This window comes from Miniopterus schreibersii (assembly GCF_964146895.1).
Source record: "Miniopterus schreibersii genome assembly, chromosome: 16".
Classification (NCBI taxonomy): domain Eukaryota; kingdom Metazoa; phylum Chordata; class Mammalia; order Chiroptera; family Miniopteridae; genus Miniopterus; species Miniopterus schreibersii.
The window spans coordinates 9,330,805-9,356,092 of record NC_138116.1 but is presented as its reverse complement, the minus strand read 5'-3'; the positions used below and the strand labels follow the sequence as shown (position 1 = coordinate 9,356,092).

Here is a 25,288-nt window from a genome sequence, read left to right as displayed (position 1 = left end):
TCCAACCTTAAGCTGGCGAGATTCATCCACGTCACAGGCTATTCTCATTGGTGTAGGCTATTAAACTGTATATGATTCTGTAATTTATCCCGTCCACTCTTCATGCTATTTACGTAATTTTCAGTTCTTGGTTATTATAAATAGTGCCATGCAGTATATTCAGGTACCTGTCTTTTGGCGAACACATACACACATTTCTGCTGGGTATATAACCCAGGAGGGGATTACTGGGCGACAGGGCTGTAACAGATACTGCTGAACAGTTTTCCAAACCGGCTGCACTGACCTGCACTTCCACCAGCATCTCGGGGGTTCGGGTTGCTTTGACGCCCCCATACCTGTTTTCTTTTCCCACTTTTCCTATTCTAGCCACTCTAATGAGTGGGAAGTAGCATGACACTGTGATTTTTATTTACATTTCCCTACTGACTAATGAAGCGAGTGCCTTCCCATATGGTTATTGACCATTTGGGTATCCTCTTTTGCCATTTTTCTACTGGGTTGACTTTTTAAAATAATCCTTGAGTTTCTTTATACAGGGTGGGCAAAAATAGGTTTATAGTCATGGGTATGGGAAACAATTTATTCTTGTATTATTACTGATTAATGATTGTATTATTTTCCATATGAACTGTAACCCTACTTTTGCCCCAGCTTGTATATTCTGAATATGAGGACTTCGTTGGATGTGGGTATTGGGAATACACTGTGGCCTGCCTCTCAGGAGATCTGTGTGCGAAAGTGAAGGATCTGTGGTCTAGGACCTCTGGACTACACAAAAGCAAATACACTCACCGTCAGGCCTTCGTTATTCTTGCCCCCGAGGGTATACAGGCTGCCATCATTGGGATCCGGGAGGAAGGCAGGCCTAGAAATTAAGCAGTGAGTATCAGTGATGAATTGTAGCCCAGGGCACAGAACAAATGATCAAAGCCATGGAAAGCCAGGGCGGGGTAGGGGGAAAACGGGATGTGCGCATTGATAAGCCATTTCCACCCACTGCTTTTTCTTTTAGCCACAAACAACATATCCCTACAGTGGTTTGCACTATACTTGAGTAGAAAAAGCAACCTGCAAAGGAAAAATTGTACGACGTCATAGAAGAGTAAATCTTCATTGGGTCAAAGCACTCTGGAGGAAGGTGAAATAAGTGAAAAGGACCCAGTGGGTCTGCTTTTCAGCTTCCAAGTCGACTGTGTACAGAACTTCAACAATTAGTACCTAATAGCGTGGTCCATAAACAGGCAGAACAAATGTACCTTTAGAGTTCAACAAACATTTATCTTTAAACCAGAGGCAATAAAAGCAGACTTTGAAAGCTTGACATCAAAAAGAACCTACCGAGGACATAGAAAAAGGTCTCTCGGCCAGTAGCTTCCCAGGAAGCAGATGTGGGGTGGTCTTTGGTAGAGTTAACGTGCTAAAGACTACACCTGGTCATGCAGAAACCCCCGCAGAATCCTCTGAGGCTCTCACAGGTGCCCTCCCACTTTTATTCTAACGAACACACTCTAGTAGCAGGTTACGCTCCTATTTCCTCTCCCTGGTTAACACAGTAAGAGGGAGAGATTTAAAACCTTAGGCCTTCCAGAGGACTTTGGAAGCTTAAGTCCAAAACTCAACTTAGGTTCCATCTCAAATAAGCCTTTTTTTAATACCATTGCCTTCCTCCCCCATAATGCAACTGACTCCCTCCCAAAGGAACTGGCTACCCTCTCCCAAGACAGACTTCTATCGTAGCACCTGTAAGACTTTTTCTGCCTCAATCATTCTCACTGTACCTTAAACTTAGGCATATGTACTCCCAGTAGCTAGCTTCACAAATATTGAGTAATACAGAAAATGATGAAAGTACTGGAGCAGATTGGAAAACTTACTCTTCAACATGCGTTGGAACCTGCAGAACTGGATCTGTGTGAAAGAACAAAAAGGCATCATTAGATAGACTCTAAAATGTCAAGATTCCTGGAGAGGTCCCTGGGCCAATTCACAAGTTGTACCGACAACTTAAACTTACTTATGTGAGATAGTGTGCATGAAGGCACTTTAGAAAACACACACACCCAGACACAAATATAAGCTCTTCTGATTGTCACTGAGACTGGAGAGAGAACTGACAGCAGAATGGAACTGCTGTCAAGAAACGTGCAAATAACTTGGGGGAGGGACGGAGAAGGGAGAACCAGTCACAGCCCACTGTGGACGGCGGGTCACAGAGTCACTGTCTGACACATCAAGGACTTTTAAAATCTAAATCATCACCTTGCCAAATACTTGGAGTGGTACTAGATATGCCCATTAGGAAAAGCAGAACTGAGGCTTAAGGATCGATTCTGCTGTTGATGAGAATTTGGCTGGATGGGAAGTGGGTGCACCCTTCTGGGGCAGCAAAATGGCAATGTTAGAGCCTTCAAGGGTTCGTTCTCCTGATTCTCTTTGATCTGTTAATTCCAGTTCTATAAAGTCTAGTGTAAAAATAACACAAAATATAGAAAGTGCTTTCTGTACAAAGATGCTCATGGAAGCATTACAAATGACCTAACTATTCAAGAACACGGTTAAATTATGAAATGTCCACCTGGCAGAAAATGAGGGCTCTTAAGGGCTTATAAAATTTTAAAACACGTACAAATCTTTACACTATTATGTTCCAGAGAGAAGATAATATTGTACATAGAGTATTAATGCAGCTAAGGAGAACATCTTCAGTGCACATAAAAAAAAAAACAGATGCAGAGGCAAAGAATGCAAATTGTAAGTTATCTCTGTTGGAAATGTAAGTGACTCCCCCACCTTTTCTCTATTTCCCCAAATTTCTACAAAAGTAGGCATTATTTTTTAAATTGGGGAAAAAGTTTTCTCTAAATAGGTCAATGTTATATTTGGTTGCCAAAAGGGCAGAATTTCCCCTTCCCTAGATTCTCCTGGGCACATTCCAGAGGACGCTCCTGATTCCTTGGGCTGGATGGTGGTGGGGCTGAGAGGACACTGACAGCAGTGCTGCGACAGGGCTAAAATCCACAGGCATGACATGGCCCAGTAACGCGGTATTTCTAGCAATCGAAAACCCCATGGGCCGTACAACTTCAAAGCTGGGGGCGAGGGCGGCAATTACTGTGATGTGATTCTGGACACAGAGTTCCAGCTCCCCGGCTCTGCCTATGGTGACAGGCAGCTGTAACTCTCCCAGTCGGTTGGGGCTGTCAGAGAAAGCTCTTTCAAGCCTTATCAAATGTTGACTTTGCTTTACAAACCCAGCTCCCACATGAAGGCATATGGTGTTCACAACAACAGAGGTACACACACCGACCTGTGTGGTCCGTGGGCAGCAAACAAACAATTCATTAAAGCAAAAACATTTTAGGAAACAGGAGAAACTTCCGGTCAATAAGCTCAAGTTTGTCATTCCCATTAATCACCTCTCTATAGCCTCACAAACAGACTGATGCAAGAGCCAGGAAATCAGGGCCCAAGCACTCAACCCGCTGAAACACTCGAGGGGCAGTTTACAGCCCGGGGGCTTCAGCAGCCTGCAGCTCGGCAGGCCAGGAAAAGCAGGAATGGAAACACAGCGGTCCAGAGGGCATCCTTCTGGTTTGTTTCACAGGAAGAGGACCCTGCCCAACTCTAGCAAGTCACCAGAAACAAGACATGGAGACCAACAGGATTGCGATTCCTGTTCATAAGCTTATCTTTGTTTTACAGCGATTGCTCACTCTCAGGGCAAGATTTTCCTGGTTTTCTAGAGCTTTATCCACTGGTCGCCTGACACTGAGGCCTCAGGTCCTAAAATGCCCCGCACCACAGAGGTCCCAGTTAAGCCACAGGCTGTCATGGGCAGGAGCCAGGAAAGGATCAGTGTGACAACTACACCATTGTTTGAGAGCCATGCTGATTTCTAGGCTTAGGAGGGCACGCATTCCAGCATGAGGACCTTCGGGCCATCTCAGCATTCCCACCCGCTCAGTAAAATAAGGTCCGGGAATAAACACCTGCAGAGCTCTAGGCCACCCAACCGCACAACTATTAAGACAGCTCTCCCAGAGGTGAGCAAACGGCTGCTTTCTTTTTCTTAAAAAAAAAATCATTTGAATTTGAGATCTGCTTTAAAATACTACAGAAAAAATTGTATGGGAGACATACAAAAAATGGCAGCCTGTCGATAACAATTTAAAGATGAAAGTGACAACACGGGGCAGTTACGTGACTGTTCTCTCTACGTAAGCTTGACATTTTCCGTAATGCAACAGGTTAAAGATAAAAATATTGGGAATGCCAGCAAAACAAAAGCAAAAAGCACCATCTGAAAACACGCAATGAAAGCCCAACATGAAAAGGTGGTTGTTTTTGATTTCATAATGGGAACTGGTATCGGGTAAGATTCTTTTTTCTGAAAAAAAAAAAAATCCAGTCATGAGAAAAGAAACCTGGCCTAACTATAAGAATATAAACAAACGCTGCTACCAAACAAGCCACTCTATCTATGTGGAGACTGATAGGGATAAAGCTGTTTTACTTCTAGAAGGAAAAAAAGGGGGGTTACTTCACAAGTGTGAAAACCGGTATTATTCCAGGTGAAAGTAGGGATATCAGGTAAAGGTAAAAATATCAGAAGAGAGAAAAAAAAAGGCTAACTACCTAAAATTAGTGATTGGTCTCCTGGATTAACACAGGAAGAAACAAACCTGTTCTGTGCTGCCCTAGGAGCAGCCACGGGACTCAACTTGATTCCCCTGGCGGGTCAGGCCTGAAAAGGTACAACCTTTATACTTAGAGGGACCTGCGTGAGATTATGGGACACTCATTGCTCTTGTTTAACTTGAGATAGAAATGACTCAAAATAGTTCATAAGGGTAAACATTTAAGTATTTTTATCTCCAAAGGAAGTGCTGGCCTCCCCGTATTCCTCGAATACTGCCAAGTGTGCCCCTGCCACAGGGCCTTTGCATTTGCTGTTTCCTCTGCCTAGGTCTTTGATCAAATGTCACCATCCCAGAGAGGTCTTCCATGACCACCTCCTACTCCCCAGGATGCCCACCCTCTTCCCTGCTTAATTTTTCTCCATGACACTTAGCACCTCTGAAGTATAGTTTCATATATTTTATTTACTGTCTAACTCTAGCTACTGTAAACTTTGTAAGGTCTGGGATTCATCATTTGTTGCCTGCTATATCCCAAAACTCTAAAACAATGCCTGGCACATAGGAGGCGCTCAATATATTTGTTAAGTTTCCTTTCTGTTTCTATTCCTGCCCAGCCTGGATATCCATTGTTGATTACTTCTAATAATCCAGCAGCTATGCTCTATCCCCTCTCAGCCCAGAATCTACCCAGCAACCCCCTTCCCTCCACCCAGGCTCTGAGCACTGCTGAGGAACACACCACAATCCCTCTTGGAGATACCACTGTGCATCTGCGGCCAGCTGGGCCCCAAGTCACAGGAGATAAGTGTATCTCCTTCCTGGCTGGCCCCGGCTGCCTGTTCCTCACAGTGGGTGTTCCAGACCTTCCCTCCTGGCCCCGAGGCCCCTCTCCCCACACATGGCTCGGCCTCCAGTGGCCCAGGGGAAGTGCGGGGCAGAGTGAGCTCTGCAACTCCCCACCCTTCACCCTGCAAGTGCGCCCAACTCACCACCTTCCCTTCGCATCTCTACAAAATGGAGGGTGGGCTTCACCTTCATGTTCACGGGTATCTCCCTCATCTACCTAGGGCTCCCAAGCGGCACCCCGTCTCCCAGGATCTTCAGTCCTGCCCCCTCCCCTCCCTAACGACACACCAACCTTTAGGCTTCCTTCTTTCGCACGTGCTCGCCTCTCTCTCCTAATGCATCCACTTTACATGTGTAGTTCAATGAGTCTTGAAAAACACATGCAGGTAACCACCCTCACAATCAAGACACAGATCATTTCCACCCCTCAACATTTCTCACACCCCTGTGGATGCAATACCCCTGACTCCCACCCCACCTTACCACTGATAGAGTCACTGTGTTTTTTCTAAAAGTTCACAAATGGAAATCGTACAGTGGGGAATCTTTTGTGTCTGGTTTCTTTCTTTCTGCTTCGTGGTTTTGAAATACATTCGTATTGTTGTGTGCCTCATACTCTGTTCTTTTTTTTATGGCGGAAGGAGTACTCCGCTGTATGGAAAGAACACAATATGTTTATCTGTTGATGGGCATTTAGGTATTTCTAGTTTGGCGCTGGAAAAATGTGAATAAAGCTGCTAGAAACATGTATAGTATAGCACATTTATATACTATAAACATATATACTTACGTACAAGTCTTTGTTTGGACCTATATTTTCATTTCTGTTGGGAAAATACCCAGGAGTAGAATGGCTGAGCCATACAATTTATACTAGATTTGACAAGAAACTGCCAAACAGTTCTCCAAAGCAGTTGTACTATGTTTTTACATCTCCACCAGCAATGTACAAGTTATCCGTAGTTCTTAAAATGTTGATTTCTAGGTCCTTCCCCAGGGAGCTGCTTCGGTAGGTAGGGCCAAGGAATTTGCATTTTTAACACGTGCTGGGTAATTCTGATCTGCACCATTCTGGGAAACCACGTGGGAAGGAGTAAGATCCCTTTGATTATAGAAGCCACAAGAACAGGCTGCCCATCTGACTGGAGCTCAAGGAACCTTACAAGATCATTGCCTTCTCTTCCCCAGATGAGCACTGATATTTCCAGAACACCCTGCTTCTCCGGAGAAATCTAGATGAGCACTGGTCCGCCCCGATCTTCTTTCTTAAAGCACAACCGCCTACTGACCTCTGCATACCTGGTGCTTAAAACCTGCTTCTTCTCCGACTGTAAGACTTCTCCGGGTACAACTGAGCTGTCAGGCACAGTTAGAAGTCTCCAAACCAGCCCCTTCTAAGTGCACCTCTAGCAGGGATCTGAGATGTTCAGAGCCAGCCCTTATGAAAGCTATTGAAGGACCAACAGACCACACATGAAGTCCCAACTGCTTTGTGCTCCCTGTAAACCTCCCCATACCAATATTCAAGATCCTCCTGAGAAAGAGGACAACCCAAGTATTAGTAATTATCTGCTGAGACTGACCACACACATCTCAAAAGCACATGTCAGACATCTACCATCAGTTTGCTTCCCTGTTCCATGCCGTGCGGGATAAAGAAAGGAGCTTAGAAAGCTGGCATATGCGAAACAGTATAAAAATGAATGGCTGGAACACGTGGTATATGCCACAGGTATCACAGATCTCCAGGTGAGAGAAATCGGTGAGGGCTGGGTGCTCAGGGAGAAAGGCTGCTGGGGATAAGACAACTTGAGTGAAGAGCCATCACCCCTTTGTGGGAATGACGACATAGGCTGGGCAAGGGCGAAGTGCTGCTTCTGAATGCAGATCAGGCTGGGCAGCAGGCAGCGAGACCACGGAGAGGCAAGTCGTGAGAACACTGTGATGTGGCATGCTGGGCACCGGCTTGGGCCCGAGTGTAGGCTTCTGAGAAAAAGGGATGTGGTACAGTCCTCTGAAAAATGGTTAGACAACCAGCTATCAGGGCACTAAGTGAACAGGAAAAAGGAATCAGAAGGGGTAGTGAGCAAGGCGACTCAGTAACCCCAGTAAGGTGACCAGAGTGGGGTGGGAGGGAGAACAGAGGGGTGGTCAGGAACCAAAGAGGGGGGGAATGTCATCAAAACTTAGTCCTGATCAGAAAAATACAGTGAAAGAAGGGAATGAGTTGAGGAGAGCATGGAGGTTTTAATCCTAGCTGACAGTGAAACCAGAGCGGCTAGTCTGACTGCAATAAACAATTGCCATTTCCTCAAGAAAATGCTTAAGGTTCCAACACTGTTTGCTTGTAAAAATTACTGGTAGAAACAAGATCATTCACCCTCCCTTCACTCAAAGCTCGTCTCCCAATATGCTTCCTGTGCTCAAATGGACCGATTAGGGACTTCTTCTCCCTGGGGGCAGCTCATTCCTCCCCCCAGAGGCGAGTGCTTCCGGAACCTACACCTCCCACTCCTGTGGAAGTTGCCAGGTCCAAACTGCAGGGTGGAAAGCGTTTCTCAAGCTGCGGTTTGCACGAGGACAGCATTTTAAAATAGACGTCTAATCAAAAGCGACTCAAAATCCAAATCTCATCAGAACTGGAAGAGAATGTAACAGGTTTCCTTGTGGGTAACCTCTGCAAGTCACCAAATGTCATGTCTGACAAAGACCGTCGTGGGGAGATAACAAAGGAACCTAAAAAACTGCCCATACTAAAAGCAGCCGACTTCTACTAGGCCCTTATTAACCTTCACCTTGGCAAAATTAACTCAGACCTAAAAATGCACACCAAAGGCTCCAAGCAACTGTGAAAGAATTAAAGGGGGGGGGGGGGGCGCATAAAGCGATCTGACACTATGACTTCTAACCGAATGCCTCTCAGGATGTCCTAACTTCCCAGAAGTCATTCTTGAGCGATGGGGCTGCCATCAAACCTCGCACAGCATCCCAAGATGAGCAAAAGGATAAATAACTAAGTCATAGCTGAAAAAGGCACCTTATGCATGCACTTCAGCAATCACAACTGTGTTGTGACACAGACCAAGGAATGAAGCAGACTACCCACTGGAGGTGAAATCTACGCTACGTGCGGTGCCTGCGGCCTAAGAGACGCCTCCCGTGCGAGAGGCGCTGCCTGCAGTCAATCCCAGGCGCGAGGGCGAACGTAGCGAGCACAGCCTGCTGAAGCTGAGTGAGGCGCACGTGAGGGTTCATTATATAATCACCTCTACGTTTGTATACGTTTAGAATCTTCCACGATAAAAAGCAAAATACAGAAAACACATTTTCAAGGTCCTCAAAAGCAGAAACGGGCCCTCTCACGTCCCTTCTCATAAAACTTAATCTCAGTCCTCCGAGACAATGGAGAGCAAATAAACACTTCTTTGTGCTTAAGCGATGAGGCAGAAAGGTAGCGATGCGTATCTGAAGCCTAGAAAATTCCTTAAGAGAAGAGAGATTCGAACTATTAACGAAATTTCCCCTTCCCACAACTTCCCCTCTCATGTTGCCATCACACCTCTGTGTGCAGAGCTCCGACTCTTCCAGGGGATGCGCACATGGCCTAAAGGATGGGAAAGAAACCTCCTGCCAAACGTTGCAAAAGTCATGTGATCCCCACGATCAGAAACTGGAAACGAAAACTAATGTGACCATGGTACGAGTGACAGACGACGTATCCTGAGGAAGCACAGTCAAGTCTCATGTGTTTTTCAGGGCTCCTGAAAGACGTCTAGTTAGAAGGGTTGTGGGACTGGAGTTGGCACTAGGTGTTTCGGACATTTACCAAGCATCCCTGGATGTCTAGGGACCCCACCTTCAAGGAGTTAGAAATTCAGCAGGAAGAGAAATGTAAACAAAAATTCACACCCCCAGCAGGAAGTGCCTCCAGAGCCCAGATGCCGAAGGGGCTCCCCTGCTTGAGGGGGCAAGGAAGTAACCTGGCAAGGGGGTCTTAGCAGACGAATAGGAGCCTGTGGGACAGTGCAGGCTGCTGGTGGGGAGGCAGCAGAAGCACGGGCCGATGGCTCTGAGGCCTGGAGAGGACCTATGGCTGCAACAAGGGGCACCTCCTGGAAGAAAAGGGAGTTGAAGCTGGAGAGGTGGGCAAGAGCGGATTCGGAAGGGCCTTGCATGCGTACTGAGGAGCTCAGCCTTGACCCTACAGGCCAGTGCTCCCCGAACTAACTGGTCAAGGATCAGCTGTTGAAAATTACAACCCATCATGGGTGACACTTACTCTCCCTTTTGTACTTCTCTCCTTGTGGACAGGTAACACAGGTGGGCACGCCACACTTGGCGTAGCACTGCTACAGTCCACAGCAAGAGTATTTCAGCAGGGGGTGTGGCGTGGTCCAATTAGTCTTTTCAGAGGCACAGTGTGGTGTCAGTCTTTTCAGTCTGACAGCAGCGTGGTGGGCGAATGGGAGGGTAAGACAGGCAGCAGGGACCACAGTCAGGAACCTGTTGCATTAATCTGGGAAATGAATGGAGAGCCTGGCTAAGGCACTGGCAAGGGGGACGGGGAGGAGTCAGATTTGGGAGACACTACTTCAGTCTACAGGACAGGACTCGGTGACCAAGCAGCAGAACATCATTCTAATTCCCAGACTGGGTGGGTGTGACTGTCTGCACTGGGAGAAATCATGGCAAGAGGCACATGGTAAGAAAGGGAAACTCATGTGGGAAGATTTTCTTCCAATTTCAAATAACAAATTTTGTTCTGATCCTTCCCTCATAAGCATCTCCGGTATTAACCACTCAAGGGACATCTCAGGAGTGTGGGTCCACCTGGTTGGAAAAGCAGCCATGCTGCACAGTTAGCATATTTCTATGATTAGTAAAGCATGGTTCCAATTAGATCCAGCCCTCCGTGCCACGGAGGGGATGGGAGGAGGATTGCTAGAGAGCTACCTGCAATTTGATGAAGATTTGAGTGTCAAAAATCGGCATTAACTAGTATTTCAAGTTGAGTGCAAGAAGCCATAAACCAGAGCCAGCAATACCAAAGACAGTCCTTTGGACCCCAGCAAGCCAAAGCGAGCTTTGTAAAACTGATCCAACAGAAAGTAAACAGCAACTTCTCAGTTTGCCTTTGGGCTGAAAGTGCAGAAATAAAATATACTCAACCATCTCCACTGGTGAAATTTCAGAGACAGACACACAGTGGTGCTACCGTTGCAAAATCAGAGCTTAGAAAGATCACACCTAACGTAAAGTGTCTGAAAACAAAGAAAACTCCTTTTCTGCACTAGAGGCAGTTGGCCATGATAGTGTAAGAAATCTGCATTTCTGGGAACAGCAACACATGTTTGGGTGAGGAACAAAAGCACCTGCCAAAACCACTCTGTGGAAAGAAAGAAAAAACCACTCCCAGTTTGTTGGCCCTTGAAACAAGTAAACAGTTAGGAAACCATGAAATGGAGTAACAGGTATATACTCGGCAGAGCCCCAGTTTGAGGAGTTAAAGGTGTCTGTTTGCATGGGCGAGTTTTTTCCATTTGATTCTGACTCCCTGCTGCTACACAGGCCCAAGCCCATGGCTTCTCCCTGGCCTGGACTGGTGCAGTAGCCTCTGCCTGGTCCCCTGCTTCCTCCTGGCCCCCTCAGTTCAGTCTCAACAGAGCACCTGCTGATCCTGTAAAGCAGAGGGGGTGACATGGCACTGACTGTGGGGGTCCAGGAATGCCAGGTAGCCCTGCACAGCCAAAGATCACCCTGTGTCTGCAGGCTGCTCTGATGTTCTGCTAGACACCCATATAGGCCAAAAAACCCTTTAGTAATTATCCCAGCCTACAACCTAACTGCTTTACATAAAAACACAAACACACTTTTTGCATAACTTTATAAAACTGACTCTTCTTAGAATGGGACTACTGTCTAAATCAGGAAACGTACCCTTTTGGAATGTTATCAAGAATTGCTCGCGTCCTGGAAATCCGTTACCAGAGGTAAAGGGACACAAGCCTGCATTTTTATCAGTCTTCATTAACAGGCACCGGGCTCACGCACAAGTGGGGTGTCAGCAGAGATCAGTATGTGTCTGAGTATTTACATGTTAAATTACACGTATGTGATTAAAAACTATGTGCCTATTATTTCAGATCACCAATTGGGTAATATATTTCTTTCTTTTTAGAACTGTGGGTGTAGATAGGTGAGCATCTATAAATCTCATTCCAGGACTGTAGTGGGGCATTTTTGTCATAAATATTATGTAAAGGAAACACTGTGTCCCTACATGCCTGGCCCTCTGCCATGCCAAGCACATGCCTGCCTATGTCCCTGCCAGGCCTTCTGCCTAAAAACTTCCTTCCACCCTTGAGTTCCTCAGTGGGGCTACCTGCAGCCTGGCACCCCCTACTCCACTTGTTTTTTCTCCAGAGCTCTTAGCACCACTGTGTCATTTATTTCCTCTGTTTCCCCTTAGAATCAAAGCTCTATGAAGGAAAAGATTTGGTGTTTCCTTCACCTATTAAATCCTCAGGGTCTAGAACTGTATCTGAATACTTTTATAATCAATTTACGTGTTAATGGTTTAAAAATACCAATGTTGAAATTTCTAGTTTTAACTGCAAGATTAAAATTGAGCTGAAAGCTCAGGGTCATCATACACCACCATTTGTAATCTTTGTATGGAAATATATATTGAAGCCACTGGTAGCCAGGGCTGAATTTCACTAAAATAAGCCAGTTTATTCTCAGAAAAACAAGACTTAGAACATATTGAGTATTACTTGAAATTATTAGACCTTAATTGGATTTCTCTAATTCTTCCTTTAAGTGTATTTTAACTCTTCCCTGCTCTGCCCAGACCTGCTGCCTCCTTTGCTCCTTTCTAGGCCTCGCTCGTCCAGACTGAAATCCAATCCACCCACCAAGGCTCAGCTCCAACACCCCAGCTTCAAGAAGCCTTTCCTGCCCCTCTCCTCTCCCAGCAGTTCCTAGGATCTCTGTGAGGCGGTGACAACCCGCTCTGTGTACGTATCACTTCTCCCCACCAGACTGTGGGCTCCTTGAGGGCAAGGACTGTCTTTTTCTTTGGGCCCATATAGTATCTTTAACAGACTAGGTTCTGTAAACACATGTTAAATTAAGTAAAAAAGAGGCAAAATCTTTAAAGCTCTAAGCTACAGGAGAGAACAGACTGATTCTTATGTTTGGCTAAGAAACAAACGAAGCAGGACACAGTGTTGCCGGATATAGTTGAGGCCACTTCCAGAAATTAAGATTTGGAGAAGATGAATTTAAAACAGTACATACAGGGAAAAGTAAAGCAGTCGAATGAAGTGGCCTGGGCAAAAATGCCCTGCCTAGGAACACTGCAACTGAGGGACCAGCCCTAACACAACAGTAAAAATGTTTATCACAGTCCTTTTGTACCTTGTTGATTTCCTTCTTTGGGCAAAATCAGAAATTATGAAATTTAAACAACTCTGCTTTTGTTTTTAAAACATTAAAAGGCTTAACCATGAAGGAGAGACAGCACCGATAACATTGTGTAATGCAATGCCAAACCCCAGCTCTACCGTCTTCTTGTGGCCACAGACTCCTGAGAGCTGGTCCTTTCTGTTGTTTAAAGTTCTTGCTGATCCAGGCAGGGCCCAGACAGGTGCAGCAGGGTAGCCTGGTACCCCAGCTGCCATCGTCTATGGATGGTAACTAGGTTTGCTGCTGAATTGACAAGACGACGTGTGGCCTTCCGACATAGGCCCATGTTTTCCCATCTAAAATACTATTTTGGGACATTTTATTAAGGAAGGAAAAACACTTGCTGTGCTCATGAAAATAATGAGTCACAGATTAGTGACGGAAGAGAACATGCTGGTCAGACCCTCATCTAGGGCCAAATGAGAATCATTACGGATGGAATAGAGATGGCACGGAAAGCCCCAAATCCTGGGATTTGCATGGCTTTACCTGGGAAGATTACTTTCGAAATCGAATACAGTTTCCCAGCTGCAGGACTCCACTCTGCTAACCATCACCAGGAAGACAAGACCATAAAATGGAAGTGTGGGAGGTTACGAAATGAGAAACAGGCTCTGCCTTCTACTTCCCTCCATGTAAAGAATCAATCTAGTGGCTAACTTGGATGAATGTCAAATCTTACAGCCCTCAATTATTCCAGCCTCTATAAAAACAAATGAGTTGTTTGTGGTTAGAGAAGATATCTTCTTATAATTATGATTACAAGATTCTAATTATTAGAACTTAACAAAAAATTTAATGCAGCATGTCTTTTGTAAAGACCAAGCCAGAACTATTAATAGAAAAGCCTAGAGCCATTTAAACATGAAATCTATAGGGGGGAGAAAAAAAAAGAGTGCCTCTTCACCTGATGCACTTAGCAGATAATCACAATTCACACTGTAAACATACCTTCAAGCCCTGTTCTCTCCTTGACTCCATCACCCCTTTTTACTTTATTAAATAACATATAACTGTTTTTCTCTTTTTCTGGAATATGTTTCCTTGAAAGCAGCAGAGCAAATGTCCATGTTACTCTAGGACTAAATCCAAATTACCTTCTTTTAAAGTCCATTTGATGGAGCCTGTCCTCTTGCTGACAGCATGCAAACTGCCATCCAGGGTCGACACAAACAACAGGGTTTCAGGAAGCGTCACTGTGCTGGGACTTCCGAAAATCTGCAACGAGATGGAGAAGAACCTTCATGATCAACGTGATTCTTCACCTTGGGCATGTACCACACCACAGATCCCCGCCCCGAGAGCTTCTAAAATCCACCAGCTTAGAGATGAGGACACCGAGGTTGGAGAGCCTAAGTTCCCATCAAGGGCACCTGTCTAGACAACAGCTGAGTCAGGACTAGAACCCAGGTTACCGCAGTCTAAGTGGCAATCCCTCCTGCAGGCAGACAGGCTTATGAGCTAACATGACAAGGACAGGGGTTTTGAAATAATCCAATGAAACAGAGGTAGAAAGCATGCTCAGCTTTCTAACTGACTTCCTTCTCTTAGTTATATTTCACTTTCTAAAACCTGGCCGTCTTGCAGGACTCCATGATAATGAAGGGTGCCAGCGCCCACACACACCCACACACACCCATACGCACTTACGAAACTTGGAAGGGCACAGGCCTAGGGAAAGCGTTTAAATCAAAATAGGAAAAACAGCTCTCCTTGTATAATGAGTTTACATAGTAATACAACACCAAGATTTCAAGAGAGATATGTTATAAAAGAAGATGTATAAAAAACATAACCCGGCCCGGCCCGGCGTGGCTCAGTGGTTGAGCATCAACCTAGGATCCAGGAGATCTTGGTCCGATTCCCGCTCAGGGCACGTGCCCGGGTTGTGGGCTCCGTCCCCAGTAGGGGGCGTGCAGGAGGCAGCCAATCAATGACTCATTACTGATGTTTCTCTCTCTCTCTCCCTCTCCCCTCCTCTCTCTGAAATCAATAAAGATATATTTTTCAAAAAACAAAAAACCCACAAAAAAATAACCCAAATTATTCCTCACTTATACTAAAAATATAAGTTAAATAAAAATGCACCTTTTATGCTCAATGAATTTTTAAAATTTTTTTTAAGAAAATAGCCAAAGGTAGTGAAATTCACTTTCTTGTCCATTGCTAGTGGCGATGAAAATTATAAGTTAGTGCAGTCTTTCTGGAAAGCATAAAAGTGCTCATATTTTTGGTCCTGTAACTCTACTTTTATATCCTAAAGAAATAATTCCAGATATAAAAACAGCTCTGTGCACAATAATACTCATTACATCCTATTTATAAATACAAAAAAAAAAAAAGACCTGAATTTCCAATAACATCTAAATGGCTGAAATAAAGTATAACACATACACTCAATGAAACATTATGTAATCATTAAAACAACATAAGGAAAAATCTACAACAATATAGAAAAATGCTTATATGCGTTATCACATGAAAAATATAGAATCCAAAAGTTAATGTACACATGTGCAGGTGAAAGCTGGCAAGGTTTCTTAGGAAGAAGCTTTTGAGGTATGGGCCCATTCAGCAATGCCACCTCATAATGAGCTTGTCCCTTCCTTTGTCACTACACTGTCCTGCAAATTTACTGGTTCCTATAGGTGCTGAATTAAAAACTGGCCAACCTGCTTATACTGAGACAGTTTGAATTTTGGCACAAATGCTATTTTAAAGATATGGCCTTTAACACTAAATCTAAAAGATTGGGGGGTTACTTGTGCATGGGAATCTGACCCCCAAATACCTGGTCATTCTTGGTAAGAGCCAAGGTGATGCCCAGTTAATCCCTTAAAAGGCAAAGCCCAGTGGCCCTCTGAAGGACAGTCTGAGGTGGAATGACAAATACTCCAGTCCCTGCATTCCTTTTCGACAGTGGAGACCAACTGGCAGAGGGGGTGACACAGCTGCCAGAACCTAGCTCTTCTCTCCTGTGTGCCTGGCCTGGAGGGGGAGAAGTTCCCCCCTTTCCTTTGTCCAGAGCCAGGGCCCACTCGCCTGGAATGGAGAAACCACAGTGAGCTTTATTGCTGCCTGCTGAGTCTATCCTCTGGGTAAAGCCTTAAACCTGAGGAACAATCTGCTTTTAATTCCACCTTTGGAACTAGGAAATCAGTTTTAGTTAGACTGGCTAGGAAAACAAGCCTTAGGGGTAGGTGGTGGCCTCGAGCTGGGAATCCAGAGGTTATGCACACCAACTGTTTGGGGTAAAGTTATTTTAGGCCACAGGGTACAGATAATGACAAGCCTCACCTGCACCTGCTCACCCCTGAGGCAGAGGAGTGAACGTCGCCCAGAGCTTCTGGCCTGGAGAACAGAGGCCCTATGACAAGACCACTGAGGCTGCAGCTGAACAAGACTCCAGGCTCTCCCACTGAGAAGGGGACGGCTGTGCAGCTTGGTGTGGGACGGCGGGATTATGTTAGGTAGGGGCAGTTGGGGGACTGGGTAAATGAAAGGGGAGGACGCCTGCATACATGGGGGCCAAGAAACGAAATTCCTGCTGAGCTCCCCTCCACTTACCAAGCAGTTACCCCAGGAACCACCATTTTATACACTAGGTCTTGGGATCACACAAGAATTGGGTTGAACTCTCTGGATGAATGAAGTGGTAAGAAATTAAACCTGGGAGACTTCTGTGACTGTTTTCCTCCATGTGGAAAACTGGGTGGGGGAAGAGATGGACAAAGGCAGAAACAGAGAAAGAAGCCTGAGAAGAAACACAGCTGAAAGATCGGGAGAGTGCAGCCTGCTTCCACCGATCACCAGGCCTCGCCAGAGCCCTGTCCTTGGGCTCAGAGACACCCAATCCTTACAGTAAACTCCCCCCTTCACTCAAGCTTGTTGGAAGTAGGTTTCTGTCACTCACAACCCATACAGTCCTAGCACGTGCGCGCGCGCGCACACACACACACAGCAAGTGAAAATATATATATAGAAAAGATGAACAAAATATTGTAAAATTATAGCAATAGCTTTTTTCCTCCTATACTTTCTAAATTTTCTATAATAGGATCACATATTCTGCAATGAATTTTTCATAAGAGAAGAGAAATGGACAAGTTAGCAGCTCGAATTTAAAGGAGCTTTGGTGAGCTCCTAAGTCCCAGGTGAAGCACTTTCCATCTCAGGATATGAGGCAACTTGACCACCTTGGATCATTAATAACCACCAAACAAGGAACCAAAGTTTAGAAACATAGAGGTCTCCTGGTAAGACAGTGTACTTCCAAAAATATGAGTTTTGTTTTTGTTTTAAGGCCTACAGTACAATTAAAATGAACTGAACATCCCCAAGTACATCTCATCACAGTATTCATATTACAAAGGGCTAATATTTAATAAAATACATCAGTGCCGCTTCACTACCGGTGTGGAAACAAAAGCCAGCTGCCTGTCTGAGCAGCCTGGAAACCACAGGAAGAGCAATTGTCTATGGTTGGTTGGCAAATTGAAATATAACACTAATCACCTAAGTAACACCATCTTTTAAAAAAATCTCAAAAGTACCAGGTTGGGCTAGACGTTGAATTTGGCAACCGAGAGCTCTGACAGTTCATCACAACGTCCACAGTGATGTCACAATCACAAACCCTATCACAACAGACAGATTTTTCTCTTCTTTGAAGGCTCTCAGCCGTTTCCAACCGGAATGGCCGGGAGCCACTGTGACCAGTTTTACAATCTCAGAAGGCAAGTTAATATTACAAAATTTCTGGCTCTTTACCCCTGGCATTATTTAAAGAATGCAAATGCCTGTCTTCAAGCACAGTTGCTAAAGCTAACCCAAACTAAGCTTCTACGTGTCTTTTGCAGTACTGGGCAGAGCTGAGAGCTGCGTGTACCTGAGTATCTAAACACATGCTTCCCAGTAATGAACTTGAACTTGCACATTCCCTCTGCCCAGCCCCACCAGTCAGGGTTCCCATTTCTCTGCGACAGAAGAAATGGCCACAGGCCCGTTACACACAATGGTTTCCGGAGAGCCTGCAAATGGAAAGAAAATGCTGATTCTGCAGATCTGGGTCAAGATGATTACCTGGAATCTGACTCATTTTTCAAACTAGTGGCATATATTTTCCTGGCCTCGATGGTGACTTCTAAGAAGCAGTCACAGTAACACGGTAGAAGGTAAGAATGGCAGTGGTGGGTAACCTAATCTGGCCTAAAACTACACGTCCATTAGCTAATTGGTCCTCACAGAAGTCTGGCATATGGCACGTCATACAAGGCAACCCTGAGATAATTCTAGAAAATGCCCAGCCTGAGGAATATGAAGTCGGGCAATTCCGGGCAGATGGTGCTGGGGAAATGGCAATAGGCCCTGCAGTTACACAGCCTGGTTTCCAGAGAGCTGGCCCAACCAGCCTATCTCACCTGGGCTGAGTGAGTGCTACAGCGGCCCTCGCTGCGGACCTGCTCAGCCGGGACTTCAACGAGAGGCTCCCCGTCCCCGTGCAAACCAACGTCATTCCGGGGCTGCATCCTCATGTGCAACGTTCTGATTCCACAGCAAGTTTTCACCAAGTCCAGCAGCTACACCAGTTCACAAAATGCACCCCTCACTTTGCCTCCACTACAAAGGCCTGGAAGCAACGTCCAACTGTTTACACGGGTGATTAAAAGGTGGGCTGCTGACAGCTGCATTAGTTTATATTCTAAACTCAGCTGTTAGCTGCTCTTGCATTAATTAACTCAATTCCTTATATTTCAGGTGAGAAAAATATCTTTTCTAAAACGAGTTCTGAAATAACTTTGTTTAGAAAAAGTCTTGGGTAAAGAGAATTACCGAACGAGGGGCAGGGATGTGTCTAAGCAGCACCAAAACCAATGAAACAGCCTCTACCAAAAACCCACTCCTTTCTAACCAGTACCAGGGGCTCGTCAGGCCCGAAGGTGGCTCACCCGCAGCAGGAGGAAACCACCAGCAAAGCCCCAGGGCTTGGTTTCGCTGCCACACCTGCCACTGAAGCAACTGTGCTCATTTCCATTCACCCTCTGCCCCTTGAGGAGGAAGGGCAGGGAGGCACACGGCCAGCTCCTCTAAGATTCAGGAACCGCAAAAGGCCAGGGCGCCTCAGGGTTTTCAGAAATGCTGCATTTTCCAAAGAAATGCGAGTCTTAATGTTGAGACTCACATGTCAAGGAATGGTCCACAGGCTAACTGACCACCTAATACCAAGGGTCAGAAATAAGATTAATAAAAACAGCACAGAACTCTCATCTCTTGGTCAGTAGGAAGAAGTGGACACGCACATATCTCGTACCCAGCTTTCCAGAGGGGTCTAGACCTGATGAGTGTTGTAGTATCGGTTCTGTTCACAAAACTGGTACATTCCATCCCCACGAAAAAGCACTCACATGCATACAGAGGCCCTACCACTGGGACAGGAGAGCCACACACTTCTCAGGTAGCATACAGATCGGTCAAGTCACGCCGAACTGTACATCTTCGAAAGTTAAATTTATATGACAACACCGTAGTGCTAGATTAGTAGAGTAAGAAAAACAGTGAAAGTAGTTAAAATAAAAATCTCTCCTGTGAATCTTCTCCCCTTCCCACCTCCACTCCAACAGACCAGTTTCTATAACAGCATTAGAATAGAATAATCTGGCCAAGAAAATGATTTTCTTGTCTTTTTAGGAGTGCCACACCAATTTCCAGGATTTGTCCAGGGAATTTTTTTTTTGTTTTGCTTTTTTCAAATAATTTTCCCCCTTATGTTCATTGAATTACTGTTATATTGCATAATCCTAACTTCAGCTTTATTTATTTAAGGTTAAAAAAAAACCATTCCTCCAAACTAAGCTAGAACTCCAGCAAGGATGTTGGCATGTTTCCACAGATTATCATTACGCAATGCAGTGTGCACCTAAATTCCTGGAACCTTCGGCCTGCCATCGACACTGTCTGCCTTCGGCAGTGTGGGGGCTGTTTGCCAGTGCCCAAATCCACGGGACAGCCGGCCACAGGGTAAAGCGAAGTTCAAGTGACTTCAAGTTCATGTTGGTCAATGAACACTACACATTACGGCGTTACAGGTGAGACTTAAATAGGTACACAAGTGAGGGGAGGGTTACACAAGAAAGACTTCCAAGAACACTTGTTTTACTACTTCGAACACAAGCACTCTTCAGAAGAATTAAAGCTGCATGTCACCAAATGTGGAACAATTGATTTCAAATGGATTAGAACGTGCTCAGGAATCAGAGCTTATCATCATTAATTTAGCATAATGCTTGGAGCTGAGAAGGACATTGTTCTGCTGGCTTTAATTAGCCAAAGCGCAGGATGGATGAGCTGGTTTTAAGAGATATCAGTAAAACACTTTCTGGATACCAGTCTATAGGGCTACTCACACACACACACACACACACACACACACACACACACACACACACACACACAGTCAAGGTAACTTGTGCAGTAATATATTGATTCAGCAGGAAGTACCTCAAAATAGTATTCTGTAATATAGTCCTTGGCAGGTACTCAATGATACTCAAAAAGGACATATGTGTCTACAATTCTTCTATTTGCAGCAACAGTATCTACTTCAGATTATGAACTCCAACAAAGCCTGGATGTTTGTAATTCTGGCTGCTTTACAAAAAGTACCCAGCAGAGTGCTGTCATTCTAATGCCATTTAATCACATGGTAGAAGACTGTGCCCAATGATGGCCAAGAAGCTATCTAGAGTTCACCAAAGCAGCTAAGACTAAAATCAGTGCCCAGTAAATGCCAACACACACCCATTACATAAAGATCTCTTGTTGAAAAATAGAGCCCGCATGAGTATGCGCCTCATACTGATCAGGAGAGTGGGCTAAACGAACAGCTCCCAAAGGTCTACTTTTGAGGTTTCTTATCTAAAGTCCTGATTAGACAGATACAACGAAAATTTTTATTCTAATCAAACCCTGCCCCACAACCCTGAACTCATTTATACACCTGATCCAACAGTAAAGCTCTCTCTTCCAATTATGGAGATGTCTATATAGCCATCTGTACACAATGGCAGAGAACTCATTCTGCCTAGTCTCCTGTCTACTAAATTAGGACAAAGATTGAAGGACATATAAAGAATCTGCTAGACAAGAAAAAGCTAGAGGAGTTCATCACCACCAAATCAGTATTCATGAAATGTTAAAGGTTCTTTAAGAAGCCCTAGCCAGTTTGACTCAGTGGTTAGAGTGTCAGCCCATGAAATGAAGGGTCCCAGGTCCGACTCCAGCCAAGCCTGGTAAAAAGAAGCTGAAGGAAAAAAAAGGACAGAATTAAAACATTGGTAATATTAAGAGGCTTTTCTTGTTTAATTGTGCCTATGTTTTAATGACTTTGGTCTACTACAGAACTATTCCAAGTTCTGTTATACTTCATCTACTTGAGTGTAAGTCAGCAATAATCCATCAACCAAATACTAGTTCCTTCTAACCAGCCTATCAGCTGTCATGTTTCCGGACATTAAGTCAATAAAGGTAACCATGACATTTGCTTTGGATGGGAGTCAAGTGTCTGCTTGGGATGCAGTAAAGGGCAAGGCCTAACTGAACGGCTCTGTGAGGTTTCCAAACTAAGCAACTGAGAAGTCAAACTAGTATTTGTGGCAATTCTTGTGTGGTGTAATTAACCACCAACCAAGACAGTTACAATTCTTCGGTTTAGGCTATTCCTTTAATGGGTCTGATAAAAGCTTCCTCACAAGTCCACTTTATTCCCGAGTGCAAAGGTATGCTAATTTCACAACAGGTAAACATATCTCGCCCACTGGTTTGGGAGCCCCAGGCTGTGTCTAAGTCCAAAAAGCTAGCTGTTCTGTTTGTCTTCATGGTCCATCTGCCACCAACTTACACTGACACCATGAAGGAGGAAATACATTTGGGCATGAAAGGTGCTCCATGGTCAAGGAAACAAGCCATGTGCTTAGGATGGCATCAAGTCCCTAAGTATTTTATAGGTATGAAAACTAAAACTCAAAGTTTCACAATCACTCAGTGGTTGAGATTTAGAATGCGAGTATAACCACTAGTATGTTGTTGTCTCACTTACCTTAATGGAGCAGCAGCATCATAAACAAGGTAAACTAATAAAGGTCTGACTCAGACCAGTAATTTCCTCAGGAGACAACTAGCCCTACAAGAAGCCAGGTTTGATCCACTCCAGTACGTAGAGTCATCTGCAGTTAAACCTACTATTAGGAAGTCCTCATACAAATACCCCAAATGAAAAAAAGGCTTGATTAGATACCAAATTTTTCAGTCCTGATAATAGCAGCTAATCAGAAACTGTCAATTTTGTTCTTTACCCTTAGTTAGAGATTTCTTTTGGTGGGAGGGGAGTGGGAGGGGTCAAGTAGAAAGAGGATAAATGCTCTAGTTAAATAAAAATTATCTACAAGGAACTGTATTTATGACATAATTGCCATCTACACTTGCCAGATGTTGCCAAGCTTTATAAGAGAAGATACCTGGACTTCCTCTAGCCAGAATCCCCACTGTTTGAAGTCCATTTGAGGATTAGCTACTTCCCCACTGGCCCAGTCCACCATACTGCCTTCCCGTCTCCAATGAACTGGATGGTCATTAAGTCATATGGCTCCATACAACACAGATCAAACAGTAGGACTGTTTACAGCTTCTGGGATATGTAATTTTAGAGATGAAAAGGGCTGAACAGATCACCTTACCCAACCCTCTCATTTCATAGGAGAAGTCAAGGCCCAGAGAGGTGAAGCGACTTGCCCAAGGCACCACAGACAGTTAACCGTATACGCAGGACTGGAACCAAGGTCTCCGCCTTTCTGTCTGGTTCTTCGCCCACTACACCACACTGTAATTTCAATACTTTAAATCATGGTTCTCTGAGAACCATAAGCTAAAATTACTTCAGGCCTGGAGCTCCCCTCTGAATCCTGCTGGATCAGATGGAGAGCAGCATCTACCCTGAGAGGGAGTAGGATCTTTCTAATGAGGCCAAAATGTAAACTGTAGATTCTGCAGACACCCGATATACCAAAAGGCACTGCAAATTATACAGGGTGGGGACTTCAAAAAAATGTTCTGGGTAAAAATTCCTGAGATCCCGCTGTAGACCCAAGTGGGTGGGAATAACACCGCAGAAAGTCAAAGGCTCTGTCACCATAAAAAAATTCCTGGAAAACACACTTATCCAGTCCAGTTCTAATGGTTTAAAAAGATGCTCTTTGATGATGATGATGATGATATAGTTGCCTCTGCCAGTTCCTTTGATGAAGGTATTCTTTCAATGCCAATGCCAAGGAAACACACATTACTGATTAGCAAAGGACAATTCCTTCAACCATTTTAATGACCAAACATACACTGACGAGCCTCACGTACTAAGTCACGGCTCCTTCACTTAACAGGATAGATGCTCACAAAAAAGGAAGGAAACACGGATCTGAATACTGAATTTTGCATGTGGGAAAAAAATCTTATGCCATCAGATCTCCCTAATTTCGGCATAGGTTTCTGTTTTCTAGGCTCCTCTGAGACCAATGTAAACACTTCTATGCAACTCTCACACATTTGGGCAGAGATAGGAAAGTATAAGGCACTGCTTGGAAGACTGTGTTGGCACAACCCAATCTAGAGCGGGACAACTGGGGGCCGAGACCAAGCTCTGCTGCTTCCTCCAGGCAGGAAGCAGAAGCAGAAAAGAACGCCAACGAGGAGATAGCAAGCCTCTGGGTTCAAGGAAGAAGCCCTTCCAGACACCAAGGAGACTGGCAGTCCCTCCTGAGAAGGGAGAGAGGGCTGCCCAGGGCAGGGATGAGCAAGGGGATGTGCTTTTAGGAGACACACACACATTGCGGCCAACAGGCCCCATTTTCCCAGGGATGGCTCTTCCTCAAGTCACCATCCTGGTGCAGCTTCTGCCTCACCTGGAGGTCATCCAACCTGACTGCCAATGTCTCCAGGTCAGCAAAGCGGCTCATATGGGCATCTGAACTGTGGGGCAAGCTGGCTAAGCTTCCAAATCTGTTTTTTCTTTTGAAGACTGAGGAATAGCAACATCTCTTTAAGTGCTAAGAAAGCAAAATAAATACTGAGATTTCCAAAGACAAGAATTATGTAAGTATCAGGGGAGATCATCTTATTGAAGAAACTGAGGGGGGTGGGGGCAAAGATACCATCAGAAAGTAAACAAACTCAAAAACCTGACTATCAACTCTGACTCAGACCTCAGCAGCCCTTCATCCCCTGCCCTCACGGGCAGGCAGCAGTAATGCAACACCTGGCTATCTGCAACAATTCAAAAAGGTTAAAATATGCTTGGTTCGTGGTGTTTCAGAAGGAAGAATATAACTGCTGAAAAGATTTTTATCAAACGGTGCTACATTTTACGGTGGGATTGTATGTGATTATCTGAAAACACACTTATGTAGTACTCCTCATTTTCTGAACAATTCCACGTTTGTTAAGCTTCAATGGAGTATAATGTGGTTGGTGGAAGGGCAGACTCTGGAGCCAGACCACCCTGGGCAGTCACCTTGGTTTCTCCCCCATAAAATGGGGATGATAATAATACTTCTTCAAAGGATTGTTGGGAGATTTACATGAGTTAATATATGTAAAGCTGTCAGAACAGTGCCTAGCATACACAGAGTGCCATGTAAGCATCAGTTACTATGATGATTAATCCAGAACTGAGAGAGATACTAGTACCTCATCACAACAGAGACTTGATTCCTGCCTTCGTGGAGTTTGTGGTTTAATAAGGGACCACAGGAGTCAAATAATCAAACAGAATGACAAGCTGCAGTAAGTGCTATGAAAGACATACAGGGAATTGTGAGAGCGTAACAGGAGAAGCCGATCCGGTCTTATTTTGGGGGACATGGGATCAGTGTCAAAGGTTCTCCTGAAGGAGTGACACCGGATTAAGACCTGTAGGAAGGGGGGAAGAAAGGGAAGAATTTCCTGGGCAGAGGGAGCAGCCTGTGCAAAGGCCCCAAGACTACAGACAATTTACTGTGTTTGAGGAACTAGTGGGCCAGTGCTTCTGGGGAGACAGAGCAGAGAGGGCAATGGGACAAGGTGGGGCTGGGAAAGCAGGCAGAAGCCAAGTGTGTGCTCACAGAGCATGGGCCACAAAAGTTAGAGTCCTCTTTACATGTCTTATTTGTTACCTATGCAGCTCACAGAAAGAGAAGGCAGATGTGCTGTCCATACTGGTGCAAAGCAAATCTGGAGGAAACAAATGCTCCCCTAAGTAAAGTCTGATACACAAAACACAATCTGTGCTCACACCCTAGGTGAGT

General features: G+C 44.8%; 1 protein-coding gene across 1 annotated transcript in view; it reads right to left on the bottom strand.

Annotated features, from left to right (window-relative positions):
* Window positions 1-25,288, bottom strand: part of ERN1 (endoplasmic reticulum to nucleus signaling 1) — a 66,903-nt gene that overhangs the window by 28,925 nt on the left and 12,690 nt on the right. Inside the window, exons 2-4 of the mRNA XM_081161799.1 lie at window positions 14,057-14,177; window positions 1,878-1,911; window positions 796-868 (exon numbers count right to left, since the gene is read on the bottom strand). Of these exons, the coding sequence (XP_081017925.1) occupies window positions 796-868; window positions 1,878-1,911; window positions 14,057-14,177 (228 nt within the window). The remainder of the gene's footprint in view (window positions 1-795; window positions 869-1,877; window positions 1,912-14,056; window positions 14,178-25,288) is intronic.